Here is a 20,625-nt window from a genome sequence, read left to right as displayed (position 1 = left end):
ATCTAGTAGTAGTAATGGCTATTGGATCTCTTAGTTCATTCAAAATACATATAAATCACACTTGATGTGTGTTTACAATAACTAATATCCCTAGTACAGCCTAAACTAACCCCCACAAACATTTGTCACATCCCCATAGTTGACTTTGACCAGCATTGACCTAAGGGATTTGCTTAACACCCAAAGTTAAATAAAATCTCTTAAAACTAATTTAGATCTTAGGCCTCACTCTTATTTTTGGCTTTCAACTGCTTTTTTTTGAAACTCTTACACTTGAATGCTAGGTGTCCTTCTAAGGCTCCAACAATCTGGCTCATTGATGGTCTGCGTCTTCTCAAACGGCGCACACAAAGAGTGGCGCAAACAATCATTCTACGCATTTCACTATACGTGTAATTATCCTGCAATCTTGGGTCTACTAGTGAGCTAAAATTTCCATCCTTCAACGCTCGCTCCATCAATGGCTTTGCCTAAACATGAGATCATATTTATTAGCAAAACCAACTACCAAATTAAAGATTGGCATTACCAGGTAAAGATACTTCATACTTATCCAACCGACGATATCATAATCCAAAACTAAATCAACAGGTTGGTGGCCCGTAATCAATTCGAGAAGTATGACACCGAAGGAATATACATCTGATTTCTCAGTCAACCTCCCGGTTTGAACATACTCTGGATCTAAATAACTGAAAAAGTATTCACTTACATATTAATATTTATGAAGTATTCATAATAACTTAATGATAATGGTAAATGGGAAGGAAAATCTGACCCAAAAGTTCCTATCAAACGAGAAGAAACATGAGAATCTGCATCGGGACAGGACCGAGCAAATCCAAAATCAGTAACCTGTAAACAAAAACATTAATATCTCATTCTTTTAACACGAGACACAGTAAGGTTTTAGTTATACATACTTTTGGCTCGAAATTGCTATCAAGAAGTATATTTCTAGACTTTATGTCCCCATGAATGATCTTAGGTTTACCTACAACAAAAATTGGTTCAATACCTTGACAGTTAAAATTTAAAAACATCAAAATATAGCTTACAATAAACTCACATTCATCATGCAAATACGTCAATCCGTTCGCTATTCCAATCGCAACTTTCATCCTCATGTCCCAACTTAACACATTGTTTCCATTCCCTGCAGCCATGAGTTGCTTATCAACAAATATCAACATATTAATTGTTAAATTATTTTTTTAGCAAAAGTTCGCTCACCATGCAAGTGGAAGTCCAAGGTCTTGTTTGGAACAAACTCCTACACCAGCATCTTCTCGCTCCCATAATCGCAGTGTCCAACCAACGAAACTATGTGCTTGTGATGAATAGGACTAGCGATAGCAACTTCGGTTTGAAATTCGAGTTCCCCTTGTTTACTTCCGGTTCTCAACTTTTTAACGGCAACTTTCTCTCCATTCGGAAGGACTCCTTTATGAACATAACCAAAACCGCCTTTTCCAAGAATATTATCATCTGAACATGAGAAATCTTGTGTTGCATTAGCTAAATCTTCATATGTGAATATGGTCTTGAGGCTTTTGCTAGCGCAATGTGGCGGTGAGGGTTCCATCGCAATAACATGATCGCCTGGTGGCATCTTAATAACATGATTATTTTGATGAGAAGGGTAAACTACACAGCCAAACATTAAAAGATATGTTAAAGAAAAAAGTTTTACAACTAATTAAATCAATTTATCAGGCCAACCGCGCACTTCTAACGATTTTTTAAGACCATCTCCAATAGTTTTTTGTTCAAACCAGCTACATCACTGCCATACATGTTAGTTTTTTTAAAAACCACATTTTATACTTCAACAATACACCTTTTCAAACCATCTTTACATTTTCACAATATCACTTGCTTTTACATCTATTTTAAATAATTTAAATAAGAATTTCATAATACTATAAAATATTTAATTTTTATTTAAATAAATAGCAATATAATAAAAATTTATTAAAAAATTTAACCGTTAAAAACTAGCTGTTACGTGAGAAAATAGACAAACAAAAAAAATACATAATTTTTTAATAAATATAAAAAATATGTATATATGTATAATATTTTAAAATATTTTATAAATATAAATACGGGTATATATATATATAGATGTGGGGGGGGGGAGGGTAAAAGATGTGATTTTTAAGGCCCACAATGGGTGGTTTTAAACCTCAAACCTTGGTTTTTAATTTAAACCAAACACGCCAATGGTTTTGTTGGTTTTTGGGTTGGTTTGAACCAAGCAAAAACCACCGATAAAGATGGTCTAATTGGGAGTTTTCCCAGCTTGACGGTTTCTGGGTAACAACTGAAATTATTTTGTTTATGGGTGTCATTACATTATTCACGAAGGTACGTGGTTAAGATTTTTTTTTTCTTTTTGTGTTTTATCAATATTATGACACTTCCGTGAATGCCATTTACAGGACACCCATAAACAACTGATAACTCTTACCTAGAAAGAAACCGTCATCATATGGACCATGCATGCAATCATAGTAGCTTTCACATAGTCGACAACAAATTTAATTAATACCTTTAATGGGAAGAACTTGAGGATGGGTTCTTGTTTTCTTCCTTTTACAAAGTATAACAAGAAGGCTAAGTATGATGATCATAAACAATCCTGCAAATATTGCAATCTTAACGTTAACAACCTCCCAAGATGATGACGGTGGAGGTACAGCGGTGGAAGTGGTGGTAGTGGATGGTGGTGTTGCCGGAACTAGAGGACGCATGATGACTTGATGAGTTGTTGAAACTCTAGGGTCGATCACACAATAAGTTATTATAATGAAAGGACACAAGTACATTATTATATATATGTAGCGAGCTTTTATTGAACAAGGATATACAAGATTTTGAGAATCTCAAAAATCTTGTATAGTTTTATTTTATTTTTTTAACTTTTACGTATTAAAAAGTTTAAATATAATGAGAGGATTGTCGGCTACTTAATTTTACTACATTGTCGGGGTAATAATGTAAAAACAAAACTTAGTTTCTAAATATACATAGGTTTTTAAATAAAGTTTTTTAATAAAATTATTTGGTGAAGATATACTTATACTAATATTAAAGCTACGATTTGTGGAAATCAACTTTAATTATCTGTTATATTTAACAATCTATTGTCCTTTTTGATGAAATAAAAGTTTTTACTTGATTAAAACTAATATTAGTAATATATATTAGGCTTACTAATTATAAGTTAAGGACTTTTTAATCCACAATTGGTAACAACTATTGCATTGAGAAAATGGGTTCGTGGTCGGACATTAACCTAATACACGGGGTATGTGTTCACGGTTTACTCATGAAAATCGTGAAATCGTCCAACCCGATTTTTAGTTTGATTTTACTAACAATTTTAAAAATTATTGGTCAGTCAGCCTCAAAATTTTTAAACATTATTTAAATGTTTGGTATGTTGTTTATAGTGATAGTTGGTTTTATCAATCCGGACTGAACAATAAGAATATATATTGGCTATATTTCAAACTTTTTAGATATTCCAAGTTGGGTTACATTTTAAACATCTTAGCAATAGTTGAAATAGGGCGTTATCATCTATTTTTTTAGAATTATAATTTATAACATGGTAAGGTTGAAAGAAATATGATATGATTAGTGTGAAGTATAGTGTATGTGGATGGCAGTTTATAAAAAGCGCTCTCTCAACTATTGTTGTAACCATTAAAACCATTGATTCATTAAATTTTCAAGAAATTAAGAGAGATTTTTTTAACGGGTAACGAATAAAGTCCGGCCATCTGAGGTAACTCAATGGTTAAAGGCGATTTCATACGCCATCAATCGCAAACAACGTTAGATAGCCCAAGGCCACTATTTCTTGTTCTAGGGAAACCTGCCACCTGAAGGCCCACTACGATAAAACCCTGTTTGAAATTGGATTCAAACTTGAAACCTTGCAATATCCTTCCCAAATCTTCACTTCCTCTTCCATACTGGTTGAGTTACAAAAAATTAAGAGATGGTAATCGTACCATTTAAATTGTTAAATCTTTCTGAGTTAGTAAATAATTGTGACATTACATATAGACATTATAAAACTAATCCTATTTACAAAACATTCACAACAAATAAAACATACAATCTACTCGGCATGTTCATGATTTACTCGGCCCGATATTGACATGAATGCAGTCGTGAGGCCAACTACTTTGTTAGCACTTAGATTTTTATCAAGGGCGACTTTATTGTTTTAACGATAATGTCACCGCGTCAGCTTTAGGGACTTGTGTTCGTTTTCTATTGGCTACACAAACCAGGCGTCTTAAAAGATTAAAACGTCGGTCAACATTTTTAGTAATAGATATTTTGGGTATTGTTTGTAAATGGTGGACAAATTAGAAAAACCATTTTATAAAAAAATGGATATTATTGGAATTTTCCCCAACTTTTTTGCATACCTGGATGATTATTTTATATTTATATGTTATAGAAATAAAATAAAAAACAAAGATGATACTCATACGATCCTAAATATCATCTTATAGGCCCCACACTATATTTTCAACGTGGATTGAAGATGCACCATACTTTTGGTATAATTAGTGGTTTAATAACAACCATTAATCTTTAAAATATCCAAAATATTGCTGGCTTAAATCTCCAATGTTTTCTAACTATACAGCAAATCTTTTAAAAATGAATTTTATAAACCAGATAATTGCTTCAAAACATAACAACTTTATTTTTATAGTCAACTGTCATTAACTTCCACACCACACCTCAAGCCATCCAAAAGCTTACGGACCACACTCTTCTTATTCTTCCCTCTCTATATATATACTCTTCATCTGCTTCAAATTACACACACAGCTTACATAGCACACTCAAACCCGAATAACCCGAAACCAGATAATTTAAACACCATGTTAGAATTCACATATGAATTGATCATAGTTGCTGCTTCAAATCCACACATCATATTTCTCATTTGCAACTTGATCATAGTCATTCTCATTCTTGTTAGCTTGGAATCCACCTCACATTCTGATCACAATCACACTACTATTCTCATCCCTGTGCTACCACCGCCACCGTCACCGCTGTCGGCCGCTTACAAAAACAAAGGAACCGCCACTCGGACTACCGGGCTACAAGAAAGTGGCATCAATGTGTTGATAGACGTCGATCAAGTGTCGAATGATTGCAACTTATCGGTCGAAGAACCCGAGGAGCTGGAGGATGATGAACTCAGGAGAAAAGTTGAAGAATTTATTAACAAGGTTAATAGAGGTTGGAAAGCTGAAAATTTGAGTTTAGCTCTTGGTTCATTGACTCGTTAAGTCTAATTATGTTTTGGTCAATGGCAGTCAAGGTCAAAAATTAAAATAATTATGAATATTAGGGTGGTGCATAGTTCCAGTTAAATTAAGGTTGGAGCCAGGCTAGGATTGAATTCATGTAACACATGTTAAAAATCAAATTTAATGAATGTTCAAATCTTTTTATTTTTTTTTTATTTTGTTGGGATTTCATATATTCTTTTCAAAAAATCTTTTTAAAAAAATACTTAAACTGGGAGCAGTTGAACTGCTACATTTAATTATTTACTATGATTACAGATGCTATTTGGATTGGTGATGAGCTTGTTCTCTTAATGAAGAAACTAGCAATTAGATTACTGCAGCCACTTTCAACATGAAAATGAAAAAAACTACTGTTTTGAAAAACTGTAATCCAACCGACCGCTCTACTGGTTGATTTAACACTTTCAATGTATGCCGGGATTTTCACTTTTCAGTTTTCACATCACATGATGGTCATACGTTGAAAATGCTAGGCACCGAACCTTATTGTACACACCGTAAGGCGACTTATGGTGGGCTCAACTTATCTTATTAAAAAACATAAAACATGAGTAAAAGCCAATTACAATTGACTTCAAGCATCAAAAGAAAACCAAAACCATCAAACCACAGCAACCATCTTCAAATGTGCACTTGGCACCCCAAAACCAGCTCTCATTTCTTCAAAAGAATACTCAATAACCTCATCATGCATCATCATCTCCTTAACCGGTAGCGCAGGTGTCATTGCAGTCTGCATTGGGACAGAAACCGATGGTGTCGTAGGAATCATGTTTGTTTTAGGATTCCTGTTTTCATCATCTGCAGCAGACATTAAGGATTTGGAAGGAGTTGTCATTGGAATCATGTTGGTGTTTTGAAAAGCTTTCTGTTGTTTTCTGTTGATGTCTTCCAACAATGTCGTTGTTATGTTGGATTTTGATGATTCTGTTGAAGAAACCGGAGAAAAAGGTGGGCGGAAGATCGGTTGTTGTAACTGTTCAACTTGTCCAGGAAGTCCAACTATGTCCAAACCTCTCCTCCCTGAATATTTATAACATATTATTATATTATTTAGATTTGCTATAATAATATAATCAAATAAGGAGGTAGAAATGCACCAGTTGAAAGGGCTGTAAATCCATCATCCCTATTATTCTTTTTAGTGTCGCGGGTATTAGGTGTCGCTCTATGTTTTGAAAAGCTTTCTGTTGTTTTCTGTTGATGTCTTCCAACAATGTCGTTGTTATGTTGGATTTTGATGATTCTGTTGAAGAAACCGGAGAAAAAGGTGGGCGGAAGATCGGTTGTTGTAACTGTTCAACTTGTCCAGGAAGTCCAACTATGTCCAAACCTCTCCTCCCTGAATATTTATAACATATTATTATATTATTTAGATTTGCTATAATAATATAATCAAATAAGGAGGTAGAAATGCACCAGTTGAAAGGGCTGTAAATCCATCATCCCTATTATTCTTTTTAGTGTCGCGGGTATTAGGTGTCGCTCTAACTGGATAAAGATCGGTTTTAGGTGCATGCATAGCTCCCCCGAGTGATAATCTTCTGTTACTTGAACCACCATAAGGTATCCTAGAGCCCACCTTTTTCCCACTTGGTATCATGGGGCTCGGTTTTGACCCAAACATGGCTTCCTGTTCTGCTATCAATTGTCCCTGAAGTTTCTTTTGGTCCTACAACACACAAAACACTTTTATAAAGTCACCATTGTGAAATGGGTTGGGTTGAAACGGGACGGACAGGTTGACCCGTTGCTCTTTTAGCTATATATTATTTGACCAGCTTGAGATTAAAACACACCCTTTGTCGTTTTCGTTCTTCCTCTTTCTCTTGTCTTAATCTCTTATATTCCTCAAGCATGGAAAGAAGTCGGATCTGCATAACACAGATTAGATTTCATTATGGACCAGAACCAAAAAAATAGATTTTTAGATTATTATAAAATCAAAAGTTATTACCCCATCATAAGTGAAATCGGTGCCTCTCTCATTCTCCCAGGTTCTTGTTTTCACTGCTATTGCCTCCACAATTCCTGCTCCGTAATCATCGATAAAAACATATAAAAATGTTGATGACAAAAAGAAATATTTCAGAAATTAATGAGCATACCTGGAAGTTTATTTACCAAAGCCCGAGCCTTTTCTGCATGCTTTAGTGTGAGATGAGCACCTCTTCCAGAATTATAACGATTATCATCCTAAATAATAATACACGAGTTACATTAGTTTGATATGTATTGAATAAAACAGAAGCATTTAATAAAAATAAAAGAAAGAGAACCAACATTGTTATATTCCTCAAGCCAACACTCTTCTTCACAAGCAGAAAGCCACTTTTCAACTTTCTCAAGTATTTCTTTCCTGCTATATGCATCCTCTTTCACTTCTCCAATTTGAACCTCAAGTTGATCTAGAAGACCAGCAGGATCAATAGCTCCTTCATTTACAAGTGCAAACCATATATCAGTCAATATGCATGCAATAAATATGATGTGTATATGTTGAACATACATACCAGTTTCAATAGCTTCCATTACCATCTCCATTGAACTATCAGAGTCTGGAAGTAAATGTGTCTTTCTACAAATGTCTTCTAACTCTGATCTTTTCTTCAACACAAGTTCCTTCATTTTGCTTGATTTCAAGCTTTCAAGCCGTGAAACCTCAGCCTCAACCTTCAAAAGCAAAGAAAGAAAGAAAACTTGTTAGACTTCATACATTTTGAATAATTCATCTACAACACCATAACTTACATGATTAATGTACTCAACCGAGAGCAAATTGGGTTCTGTGATCTCCTCCTCTGAAGCAGCTATGTTGCAGGTGACACACTGAAATATTTGCTGTTCTTCTGTTGGTGTATCCATCAAATTCCAAAGCTCTAACAGAGAAGTTGCAAGCCTTTTCATCTATAATTTGTTTGCCCAATAAATAATGTATTAAATATGATTAAAAAACTACATTATTAAGTCTAATCCAACATTTCACCCATTTGACAAGTTCCATTTATTTAGTAAAGTGACTTAAGAGGACGCAAATACTTAAAGAAACTATTGGCTACTTTTGACCATTTGACATTTGACCCGTTAGAGCTGAAATCTAACCCCAAAAGCCATCGCTAATAAAAGTATGTTTGTTTATTTAGACGAACCGACCGTTCAGTGAACCCTTGTTTGCGGGCAATTCGTTTATGTTTGTTTATTATGTTTGTTTATTTAATAAACAAACAAACATGAACAAAAACTTTTAGTTCATTTAGTTAAACGAACAAAGATGAACACATGTCTCGTTCGTTCATTTATGTTCGCAAACATTCGTTTGCATTTGTTCATTTTTGCTCATTAGTGTTCGTTTGTTTTAGTTCGTTTACATTTATACTTATTACAATTTAGTCGAATTCTATGAAATGAAAATATTATCTCTTACAATCTGGTCTACTTCTATGAAAGTAATATATCACCTCCTACAATCTAGTCTAGTTTTACCTTTTTGGCCCAACGATTGATGTTCATGTTTACTTTTAATTGGTGTTCACTATGTTATGTTCATTCATGCCGACTATTAACATGAACATAAACAAACTCGGACATGCACATGTTCTTAAAGAACGAATGCGAACAAGAAAGCTCGTTCCTTTAATTGTGCATTCTATTTGACCCGTTGGACCCGTTCCACTATTATACTTACTTTTTGCATTCTCTGTATCTTGACCTCAAGTAACTGCTCTATAGCAGCAGCAAGACTCCCGATTGCATCATCACTTATGCCCGTTGTTCCTTCAGGATTAATATCATAAACTGTCTGATTAAAGTCCATTCCAAGCACCAAACATAGTGAATTTAAGGTGCTCATGTGGTCTAGAACTTTTTTAAGCCTATCACTCTGGATAATTCAAAGAAAAATTAAAAGTAGTTAGTAACCATTTTAAAACAAGCTACTGGCATAAAAAGGTAGATTACCTTCTCGTTGTCAAGTGCTTGTAGTTGCACATCAAGTTCTTCAAGTTTTTTCAATGATAAATCAGTTTCATCCAATACTGTAGTATAAGAAGTTGCATAAATTTCCATTTGTATATGTTGTATTTGTTCTAGAACTTCAATGAATTGATTCATTCTTTCGGATTTCCTCTTTTTCATCTCTTCTAGTTCCGGAAGAATGGCTTTGATCTCCGCTTTTAGGCTCTTAGTGTCCTGATCAGACTGATAAAGTAACATGTCATACAGTAATTACATCTTAACAAATGTTACTTATTATTATTACTATTATTATTATTACCTGCCTAATGTGCACGGGTGGTCGCTCACCCATTGCAGAACATATGGCAGCTAACTCTGCTTCAGAATCAGCAATTGCTTGTCTTAAAATAGCACGGTTTCTGTTTGCTAAATCTACCTTTCTCTTATATACCTCAAAGCATTCTCTTTCGATCTCTAACAGCATCTTGTCCCTTTCAGCATCAGACTCTCCAACCTCATCCCATATTATCTGATTTCACAGTTGGCATACAAATTACACATGCTTACTTAGTCTAGAAATAAAAATTAAGATTAGTCTCAAAAGAATACCTGCAGTTCATAAAGAAGGGTTCCACATGCTGTTTCCACTTGCAGAAGTGGATCATTTGCGGGAGTAGACATTCTGAGACAACACAACACTTGTGAATAAACACCAAATGAGTAAGATCAGTTCTATTTCTATCCATGTAAAATTTCACATAAATAAAATAAGATCACATAATCACAACTCACAAGCTCACAGTTTGATTATGTATCTCAACACTATCAGGCACATGACTAAGTACAATAAACTATAAAATAGTATTTGGAAAGTAAGTGTAACTTATCAAAACAGGAGCTACAGCCTACATACACTAACTTCAGGCATCCGTGCAAATTTCGACATAATATTCATCATAGAAAACAATTACTGAACATTTCTGCAAATAGATGTTACCATTCGCACACCGGTTATCTTAATTGTTCCGAATTTAAAGACAATTATGGATGTCCGTACGATCATAACCTTCAGCTTTTGAAATTGTAAATACAGAAAGTATTCGATGTAACATTAGATCAGGCATACAAGCCTTAGCTATATTCAAGCAAGTTATTAAGAAGCCCTAAGTTCAAGGATCAACTTACAGAAGACAACGAAGAAATCTAGAAATTAAACCTGAATTTGTGTGATTTTGCAATTGGATCGGTTAATCGTAGTGAAGAAGAGATCAAATCAGTTGCAGAAATTGAATAAATGAAATTGAGATATATATTATTAGACAAGTCTTGAATTCAACCGTTGAGACGGTCACAAATTATATAATTTTTTTAATTTATGGTAGGAACCGAACGAAGGATTTTGAATTTTAATGGAGCGTTTTTTTTTTCCTTTCACTTTAATTAACAAAAAAACAACTACTTACTAAAAATAATAATAATGACGCAATTAAAAATGTGTCTAAACTAATTCAACCTGCTTAACATGTTTATGACATACATAACATGTTTTACTTATGGTACTAATTTGCTAATAGATTGACAATACACATTAATGACTCGTATTTTGCTTATAGTTTAATAAGTTTTTAATTGTGTCTAAATGAACGGTGTCATATCGTGTCATGTCACTCATGTCTTGTATTTAGTTGTGTATTTCGTGTTATTGCACTAGCTAGTTTAATCGTGTTAGACATGTCGTGTCATATAACCCACTTATTAAACATGTCCATGTTAGTATTTACGAAATGACACAATTACTTAAGTGTGCCGTGCTTGGGTCCATTACAAGTGTTAATCAGCTCATGTTAGGTTCAAGACGGTAGGTTTTGCTAGCTCTACGTAATAGTAATCAAAATCATTGCGGAAGATGCTTGCAAATGTTGCAAGTTATGATCTAATTTTCTTATTTTTAGTATCAAAACAATCAACCTTATGAACAACGAGTTTTAACAATAATGATCAAAGTATAACCAAATATAAATCGCCTGTATCCCAACTTCAATTAATAATCTTTTTTGTCTGATTATAGGTGAGCTCTTGTAATTATTTTTTGTTGAAATATTAAATCTTTTCTATGGTTACCACTGTTAAGCTCATTTCAAACAGGATGCTTTTTTTTTACCTCTTCTTGGTTATAGTAGCACACATGAGACGATGCAACTTCACGTTGGCTGTCACACGACAATACGCATGATATGCAACATCACGCACATTTTCTATGTCGCGATAGTGGATGCACATGGAATCACCCTTCATAACATCTATATATATGACATGACAATACACAAGGTATTGCGTCCGTACTAGATTTCTTATGACTTGAAAACCTAGAAAAAATAATTTTTTCACATATAGAAAGCTTAATATATCATGATTATCATCTATTAACAAAAAAGAATGTTCCAAGTACCAATCAGATATTACAAAACGACGTCGTCATCCTAATACATACCGCAATCAATAATATATATGATAATTCTGAAGGATCAGTCACACGTGTGAAGCTTAAGAAGCAAGTCAATAATATCATTGCCTAAAATTATAAGCTCATATATAAGCATCCTATTTCAACATGCTACAAATACTTTGTATTATCATACCATTTTATAAAATTGCAGAAAGCTCATGAATCATGAGCCTCAAAGTCTCTTCTTATAATTTCCATCAAAAATTCATTCCATGTATCAATCGGGCCTGGCATACACCAATGCAGGCAATCCTGCGGTGGGGGTCGCCCGTCCGCACTCCGTTTTGTGATCTTGTTCGGGTCAGGATTCCGGTATGGGCCTGGATGGCCATCGTGCCGATACGAGAAAGGTTTTGTGATATCCATGAATGCGACCCGTGATTTGTTAGTCTTTTTCTTTATACCGCGTTTGAACCCCGATACTTGTTTGCCATACATTGTGTTGGTGAACCCGTTCTCGACTAACTCGCCATCAGCTACAGGTTTTACCTGATAAAGATATTAACTGATCAGCTTAAAAGAAAACGAGTCAAAAGTTATAGTCAAATGTCGCCAAAAGTGTTTTTTAATGTATAAAACCTCAAATCATGTGATTAAAAATTATATTACTGTTTTTGAAAGCACACTTGACATACTAGTTTATATAAAATATATAAAATCTTGGACAAATGGTGTTTTGGGTCAACATGGGTCAAACTGTTTTGGCCCATACCAAAAGGTTACTTGTTTTAAAGTGTATTTTTAATGTAAAAAAACACCATAAATCATGTTATTCAAAAATTATATAATTACTGAAATATTGTCTTTTAATCATATTTGACATGCTGTTTTAGACAAAGAGTTTTGGGTCAACGTGGGTCAAACTGTTTTGACCCCTACCAAAAAGTTACTTGTTTTGGAGTGTATTTATAATGTATAAACCTCATAAATCATGTTGTACAAAATTTATATTATTATTGAAATATTATTGTTTCTATAATCATATTTGACACACTGGTTATTTATATAAAATATAAAAAATCTTGGGACAAATAGTGTTTCAGGTCAACATGGGTCACACTGTTTTGACCCGTTCCAAATATTTACTTGGTTTTATCAAACATTGAGAACGGGTCAAGATGGGTTCAGCTGAAAAAACAAGTAACCATTTGCTACAAGTCAAAACACTAAAATAATTAGTGAGCCAAATTTGATTACAGCAGTGATATTATCACAGTGAAAACCAGTCAGAACCTGTAAAACCAAAAAACCGACTTTTGTTATTGAATTTACGGACTATAAACGGTGTGGCCTAAAAATTTTAGGCTCAAACGTGGAATAATCAATTAATCATTAATTAACATTAAAAATTATGCCCAATGTTTCAGGCACAAATTCATTATTCGGGGTTACTTTTTTTCAGCCTAAATATTTCAAGCCCAAATCACAAAACCGAAAAAGCCGAAACCCAACCCATCTTGAAAACAATAAACGTAACGATTTTCAAAAACCCAAAAACCGTACTTTCGGTTTTTGGTTCAGTTTGAACCCAAAACCGACACACACATCCTCCTATTATTACCAACTGCATTTCTCTAAGTTTGTGATTATTACCTTCCCCGTACACGACCCGCCCGTATTCCAGGCTCCACCTTCATAATGATCGGGTGAATACGATCGGACCACTATCAAACCTTTGTAATCCGGGTTAGTGACGAGTGAAGACATAATGGTTGCTACAGATATCTCATACGCTTCACTGCTATCAATTTTCTTCTTTCGAGAGTTATCGGTCCACCATAACTGTCCACCCACAATCTCGTTATTTAAAATGTAAACAGATTGTTTTGCAAACCAGTGACCCGATGAAAGTACAAGAACATCAAAAGATGGGATCATATCCATAAAAAATCCATCTGGAGCATCAAGATGGAGCTTGTCAACACCCTTGGGTGCAAAATCAAATTTCTCAGATGTTGTTTGAACAAGCCACGATGACCAGATTCGTATTATTGTCGTGGATGTTGACCGGAATAAATAACGCTGCATTCGTTTATTCCCTCGGTTTATTGGAACTTCGGCCTGTAATATTTCAAATGAAACTCTTTTAGTAGCAGACTTGCAAACAGCTTTGTGTCCACGGTTATACTTTTTATACAAATAATGAATGTGTTTGTTATGATTAAAAAGATATTACAAAAACAAACGAAATCTTTGAATACAATGACTCAAGAGGTTGTGTGCAAAATTAATATAAGGAGAATATCATAGATGTCCCTCTAAACTTTGTTAATATCATATATATCTAATCAAACTTAAAATATAATATATACCCTTGTCTAATAGTTCTTTAACATTAAGAAAAATTTACCCTTAATGATTTTAACTAATACAACTTTTTTAAATCCTTCAATAATTGTCATACTGAGGTGTTCATACTTCGGATATCGGTTTATTCGGTTTTGAATCCTTTTTCGGCCCTAACTGAAGACCGAACCAATCCGAATCAGGAATGTGTATAAACAAACTGAATTCAAACGATTAATTTGGTATATTCAGCTTGGTTATCCGATTAAACCGGTTATTTTTCGGCATATTCAATTGAATTTGGTTCTGGTTATGGATACTGTTCACTTTTAGGGTTTTTTTAGTTTTCAGTTTTTTTTTGCACACTGCTACTTCTGGGTAGAAATGTCTTCATGTTGGAGTTAATTAAAATCATTAACAGTAAAATTCTCTTAAAGTTCGGTAGGGTATATGATATTAAGAAAGTTTAGAGGAGGAGGGGGGAGGGGTTATATATGAAATTCTTTCAAAATAAAATATAACCTTTTTTTTTGTTTCATGCAACATTGATCTATCTTCATAAGACTTAATAATATCACACATATTGACAAAAACTGATTCAAAACAACAAAGATCCGTCTATCATTCAATATCGAAGAGTTTATTACTTTATTTATAACTTAATTAAGAATCTTAATAATTATTACACAATATTGACAAAAACTGATTCAAAACAACAAAGATCCGTCTATCATTCAATATCGAAGAGTTTATTACTTTATTTATAACTTAATTAAGAATTGGCCATTTTATTTAACCACATGCTCAGTCAAGTGTTGCATTGCTTTGTTATAAATAATTATGCGTTAAAGATGATAACAAAAATATTATTATCACAGTAATAATCTATATCTTCGAATTTCATGATATAAGAGGTTCTCTGTATTTAAACTATACTTTGGGCAACTTTCGACCCATTTGACCCGTTTCCTTTCTAGCTAAAGTTCCTGATTTGGCCCGTTTGAGATAAAACGCATCCAAACGAATTACTAAAAATACAAGTGCATATAATATGTATAAGAGGAAAAAAAGATGTAATACTTGCCTGCCAAAGAATGCATAATAATGACTCCATCTGATTTCGGGCAACGGAGTCACCTATGAAACCTAGCGTCTTTCCTCTCATCAATTCCAAAAACTTTTTCGGGTCAAATCTCGGGAGTTCACATTTTGTGGGCTTCCATCTATAGTTCTCATAGTCCTTATCGGGCCTACCGTTGCCTTGGCAGTTCTGCATCTGTGACAACACGGGGCATGAGTTGTTTGAGTATAATGGTCCAGCTGTATCATGTATCCATTTCCCATTATACAAATCACACCCTACAAATTCAAGCATAAAATCATGAGTGCAGAACAATATAACTTAAATCGGTCCAAAGGGCATTAAAACAAAACTAGCTTCACACAGGAGAAGCATTTATGTATAGTGCACATAAGTCTAATAGTTCAGGGGCATTTTGGGCTTTTGGTTATTATGGGTTGGTTAACTAGTTAAACTAATTGACTCGGTTAGATTTTATGGGTTGGTTAACTATGTACACTATATCATTAAGCCTTTCGAATTCCATGAAGCAGGCATTAAGCAACTTTTGCAAAAGTAAATGATGACTGCATAAAATAACTTCCACAGTGAATCAGATAAAAGATGTCATAAACGCAAAGGCAGTATTGGTTTACAAATGAATGTAATTCAAAGCTTAGTACCTGAATCAACAATCCTCTTGGCACCTGAATCAGCAGTCTTGCTTGCACCTAAATCAATAGTCGTGTTGGTATCCATTTCAACAGTCTTGTTGGTATCAAAATCAACAGTCTCACTGGTTTCAAAATCTGTACCCTTATTTGTATCTAAATCAACAGTTGTGTTGGTACCTAAATCAACAGTCTTGTCTGTACTTGAATCCACAATCTTTCCTTTTACGTCTGAATCATTCACCCGATTCTCAACTACATTTGTTTCATTGTTAGAAGATACTATCCCAATTTTGGGAACTTGATCCACATTATATAAAAAATCACTAACTTTAGTTCCAAATGGCTGATACACCAGAAGCAACGAGGCAATAATTAAGAATAAGGCAAGCCCTCCCACTGAAGCTGTAACTGGTAGAACCCTCTTCGGATATGCAGGCATTGATTTTGGGAAACCCAGTCTCGTAGTTTTATAGTATCCAAAAAATTAAATACGAAGAAATAAAATTATCTCCTCCATTGCATCATTTTGTACCAACAAAGCGAAAAGAAATAAAAATCCACCTGTAACAATGTGAACACTTCAGATTCATATACTTTTACATTCACATCTACAGAAACTATATACTGTTTTCATACCAGTTACTGCAACTACTAACTATGCTGACATTGTTTGAGATTATACAAAAACCTGTACCATTAAGCATGAGTTATACTCCTGAAACTTAACTCGCAATCACTAATTTGCAAACTTGATATCTGAATTTTATGTAATTATGCATAATTAAGACCTAATAGATTTCAATGCTAAACCTAACTCCTAAATCCTAATCACAAAATTACACAGATTAATTATAATTAATATGTGTTACGACAGTTATTAACAGTTTTTCCATTTTGAGACCTACTAGGGTTACTGTGATGGCAATTACGGTAATTAGCTCAAGTAGTACCAAATCTAACGCATTGATGACGTCATAAACAATATAAGTGGACTAATGTTACAGAGTGTTGATTGGAAGATCTAATTGAAGTTCGGAATTGAATGACGATATGTTCTAGGGTTAGAATTAGTAATTAGTTGGTGAACGTAATGAGAGTGTTGAATACACCAGCGGAGGAATTGAGAGATCGGAGATATTGGCGGTGGCCGGAAATGGTGGTTGCAGGAGAAATTTAGATAGATGATACTCTTCGTTGCCAAAGGTGTGAGCCAACAGACTCCTACTCTAATAACTGCATCACCATGTTAAAAAGTAAATATAATGAAATTGAAAAGACAAGTTATTTATTATTAACTAAATAAAGTATTAAAAATAGGAAATGTTGGTTCTGAAATTTTAATAAAAATTATGATATGTTAATCGATGATAACAACAGGGTCATGCTAGAGATACCCATACACCCTCCAATACGTCCCGTATAGGGTTATACGGGGCGTAATATGCCCCGTATAGCCCTATACGGGACATATTAGGAGGTGTTTTTAGCAAAAATGGGACGTCTCTAGAAAATCCATAACAAAATGATCACCAATGCATTTTTAACTTTTACGTTAGTTTAATACAAAAAACTCTCAAAAGAAAAGAAGTAACTTTATTTGTCCATAACTTTCATTCACATTGTTTCAAAGTTCAAACAAAAAATCATGACATTTTAGAAGAGTCATGCTAAGATCATTTCTAGAGATATGATCAAAGAGAGAAAATGTATGTTATTAAAAGAAAGACGGATTAAAAAAACTATTTGCAATACTCTTGTGAAAGTGATGCACGTCCTTATATATGACCCACAATAAATGAAGACATATGGTGAATTGAAGTATTGGACATTCTAAAGAAACTATTAAGGAGATGACTAATAATCCTTTTGATGTTACACTAGTATCATCCTGTGACCCAATTGTGAAATTGAGATGCAATGCCAAAATAAAGTGTTTCATTCTTATAAGGGTGTCATTGTTATGTATAGAAAGATTCTTAATGCTAAAAAGGCTATGAAGAAGATTGAGAGTGAAATGAAAAAAAAAACATATTTTTCTCAAACACTCATACCGACCGAAGTTTTATCACTTCATCGCTCACTGAATTTCTTTCACACTACAATCTACATATATGGGTCCCCCCGCCATAACGCAAGGGAACAAGCAACTACTTAAAAGATATTATTAAAAAAAAAACTTGATAACCAGATGTACCTACTAGTCTTGTGATAATGTTTGGACTCATAAAAGTAGCACGGGTTCAAATCCTTACAAGTATAAAGTTTGTTGGATTTTAGATGTAGAAAAATTGTAGTTAAAAAGCAAAATGTAACTTTGTGTAACAATAAACATATTTTGTGTAATTAGTCATTTGTTTTTTTTCATTTAACGTTGAACATGTGTTTATGTATCAAACACATATACTCTGTCTAAATACACGTGTCTAATCTTGACAACTTCGTACACTTTAGACACTTAACTTTTTATTATTATTTTACATCTATTAACCTAGCCCGACCTGACCTAACGATACCCATAGTTTACACCTTTGAGTAAACCTGGCCTATCTAAACTTGCACAGTTATACTGCATAAGTATATTGCTTCACCTAAACCTTATAAAAATCTTTTAATCATAGACAATGCTTCAGCTGAGCATCCCCATAACTACTAACCCACTTCTACCAACTCCCATAACTTCATCATACATAAAAGCATGCAAACATATTCATTCATGCAAACTATTCATCTCAAATACCATGGCCGATCAAGACTCCACAGAAAATCCTTCCATTAAACGAATCAAACAAACAATTTCCGTCCCGTTTCTTTGGGAAGAAAAGCCGGGAACACCGAAAAACGACTGGAAACGAGCCAACCACGTCATGCAACTTCCCGTTAAACTCATCGCTTCAGTCCCATTCATGTGGGAAGAAAAGCCCGGGACACCACTTCCCGGTCCTTTCACTCACCAGTCACCCGGACCCACTATCCCTACTTCACCAGAGTGGCAGATCCAGAATCTTTCGTCCGTAGAGACAAATAATATTCCAGTCAAAACAGGTCAAATGTGCCAAAACTGGACTAGCAATGAATCCGCCCCTACATCACCGCCACATCTACAACAACACTCCAACAACCCATTTTGTGATTCCGTTTCGGACTCTTACTGCGATCTTGATCAAGAACATCAAGCTTCAAATCATCCAACACACGGTAAATACAACCCGTTTTGTGATTCTTCTGATGATGAACTTCAAGCCCCTTCATCGCCCGCGTGGGAAACCGAGAGTTTTGCAAGCAGCTACGCGACTGGAACAACAAGCCTGGCTGGCTCGTCGTTCTTGGAATGCATGTTTCCGCTCATGGCCCCGAAAACTAGTTTCCTTGAAACCGTTGGTTGCTCGAGAACCAGGACTCCGCCAACGAATTCTTGTACTGAGATTGTAAGCTATGGTGGTGAGAGAAAGCCGTTAACACTTGGTGAGTTGATTATGATGAGCAGAAGAAGAAGCTATCTGAAGAAAGCCATTGAATCACAAGATCAATATTATCACTCCATGGTATTAGTATCCATCCTAGTTTTGCTTATTCTTGACATGCTACGCGCGTATTATCTTTATTACTAGTTTAAAATCAGTGTATTAATAAAGTAAATATTAAGGGGCGTTTGGGATTCCTTATTTTAACTCCTTAACTTTTTCTATAGGTTAATAAGTTACTACTTTGTAACTTATTAACTTACTCCCTCACAATAACACAAAATATCAAACATATTTTAACTTTTTCAAAATTTAATAACTCATAAGTTGTTTAAAATAAGCAATCCCAGACACCCCCTAACTAAATAGTTAATCTTGAAATCCCAAAATTTCCGAAGGTTTGTGAAATGTGACGCACAGAGTTGCTTGTTTATTAGGTATAGACTAAGAATGTATATTAGCTAAAAGGATCAATGGATCATTTAAGTTGATTTAAGCTATACCTTAAAAAGTAGCCAAATGTGAGCCAAGGTGACTAAAGGGTACGTGCTAATAAAGTCATCTAAATTATTATACTGGCAGGAATTGATGGCGAGAAATGGATTTGGATGCTGCAATATTGATGTTGGAGGATTGAAGAGGCAATTGCAGCTGAAACTGATCTAAAAGTCAAAGTCAACTACTTTATATCAAATTTCTACTTCTTTTGAAAATATACAAGTGTGGTTTTCGGTTTCCTAATTTCTGAGTTGAGTTTATGATGTTGTAAAAACTGGTACGACTTCGTAATACATTTCATATCATATCAAAAGCCAAAGTTGTCCCACATTGAAGTGGGTTTGTTGAGATAATTTTCACTAGACGTTTGAAATCTATGGAAAAGAAACCAAGAAGATTGTATTTGTCTTGTGTGATATACGGAATACCTTACATTATATCATGCTAAAAATTGTATGCCACGGGAAACGTCACCCTCGTAAATAGTTTTCACTCATGTTTCATAAATATTCAGATGCTGCTAATAAAATAAAATTCAATAAAACACGACTCGGTTTCATGTATGATAAGTTTACTTCACTTGGCCCATACAAGCTTGACATGCATGGTCTCCATACCCAAAAAGTCACTTGACCTCTCGCCAAGCACGATAAAGAAAATGAAAGAAAATACATTTGTGAGTCCACCTCCCACTTTAGAAAAACCAAAGAAGATGTTGAACTGGGTACATAAATAGATATGCTTTCGTACCTGGTTTACGGGTCAGTTCTATCCATGGTATCTTGACCCTTACGTCATGATTATCTTAGATATACTCATGGTGCTTCGT

General features: G+C 34.3%; 3 protein-coding genes and 1 pseudogene across 3 annotated transcripts; 1 reads left to right on the top strand and 3 right to left on the bottom strand.

Moving 5' to 3' along the window:
* Window positions 1-218: 218 nt before the first annotated feature.
* Window positions 219-2,756, bottom strand: LOC143614888 (proline-rich receptor-like protein kinase PERK15; annotated as a pseudogene).
* Window positions 2,757-5,776: 3,020 nt separating this feature from the next.
* LOC143615576 (65-kDa microtubule-associated protein 3-like) lies at window positions 5,777-10,597 on the bottom strand. Its single transcript, XM_077088679.1, has 13 exons — window positions 10,528-10,597; window positions 9,921-9,993; window positions 9,631-9,840; window positions 9,315-9,554; window positions 9,043-9,237; window positions 8,109-8,264; window positions 7,871-8,030; window positions 7,641-7,792; window positions 7,466-7,553; window positions 7,315-7,388; window positions 7,157-7,231; window positions 6,777-7,029; window positions 5,777-6,380 (listed from the first exon to the last, which is right to left on the bottom strand). Exons 2-13 carry the CDS (start codon window positions 9,990-9,992, stop codon window positions 5,959-5,961), a joined length of 2,097 nt encoding a protein of 698 aa, XP_076944794.1. The 5' UTR covers window position 9,993; window positions 10,528-10,597; the 3' UTR covers window positions 5,777-5,958.
* A 1,134-nt stretch (window positions 10,598-11,731) lies between these two features.
* LOC143614880 (protein YLS7-like) lies at window positions 11,732-16,318 on the bottom strand (the record flags this gene model as incomplete). The annotated part of the gene is made up of 4 exons (XM_077088185.1): window positions 11,732-12,306; window positions 13,411-13,878; window positions 15,188-15,462; window positions 15,847-16,318. Coding segments are annotated over 4 exons (1,548 nt in total), but the record flags the coding sequence as incomplete, so codon positions are not given.
* A 2,257-nt stretch (window positions 16,319-18,575) lies between these two features.
* On the top strand, window positions 18,576-19,971 carry LOC143615565 (uncharacterized). The gene is made up of 2 exons (XM_077088670.1): window positions 18,576-19,379; window positions 19,881-19,971. Exons 1-2 carry the CDS (start codon window positions 18,576-18,578, stop codon window positions 19,962-19,964), a joined length of 888 nt encoding a protein of 295 aa, XP_076944785.1. The 3' UTR covers window positions 19,965-19,971.
* The last annotated feature ends 654 nt before the right edge of the window (window positions 19,972-20,625 follow it).

This window comes from Bidens hawaiensis, unplaced genomic scaffold, assembly GCF_021521415.1.
Source record: "Bidens hawaiensis isolate Kalapana, Puna unplaced genomic scaffold, B.hawaiensis_p1.1 tig00002306_1, whole genome shotgun sequence".
In the NCBI taxonomy this organism is placed as follows: domain Eukaryota; kingdom Viridiplantae; phylum Streptophyta; class Magnoliopsida; order Asterales; family Asteraceae; genus Bidens; species Bidens hawaiensis.
Note: the sequence above shows the minus strand (reverse complement) of the source record. Positions and strands in the feature narration are given on the sequence as shown.

Coding starts and splice junctions, on each gene's coding strand:
- LOC143615576 (XM_077088679.1), bottom strand. CDS start 9,992: ATGTCTACTCCCGCAAATGATCCACTTCTGCAAGTGGAAACAGCATGT. Junction 9,555..9,630: donor CACCCGTGCACATTAGGCAG/GTAATAATAATA, acceptor TTACTTTATCAG/TCTGATCAGGACACTAAGAG. Junction 8,031..8,108: donor CGGTTGAGTACATTAATCAT/GTAAGTTATGGT, acceptor TTGCTTTTGAAG/GTTGAGGCTGAGGTTTCACG.
- LOC143615565 (XM_077088670.1), top strand. CDS start 18,576: ATGGCCGATCAAGACTCCACAGAAAATCCTTCCATTAAACGAATCAAA. Junction 19,380..19,880: donor ATCAATATTATCACTCCATG/GTATTAGTATCC, acceptor TTATACTGGCAG/GAATTGATGGCGAGAAATGG.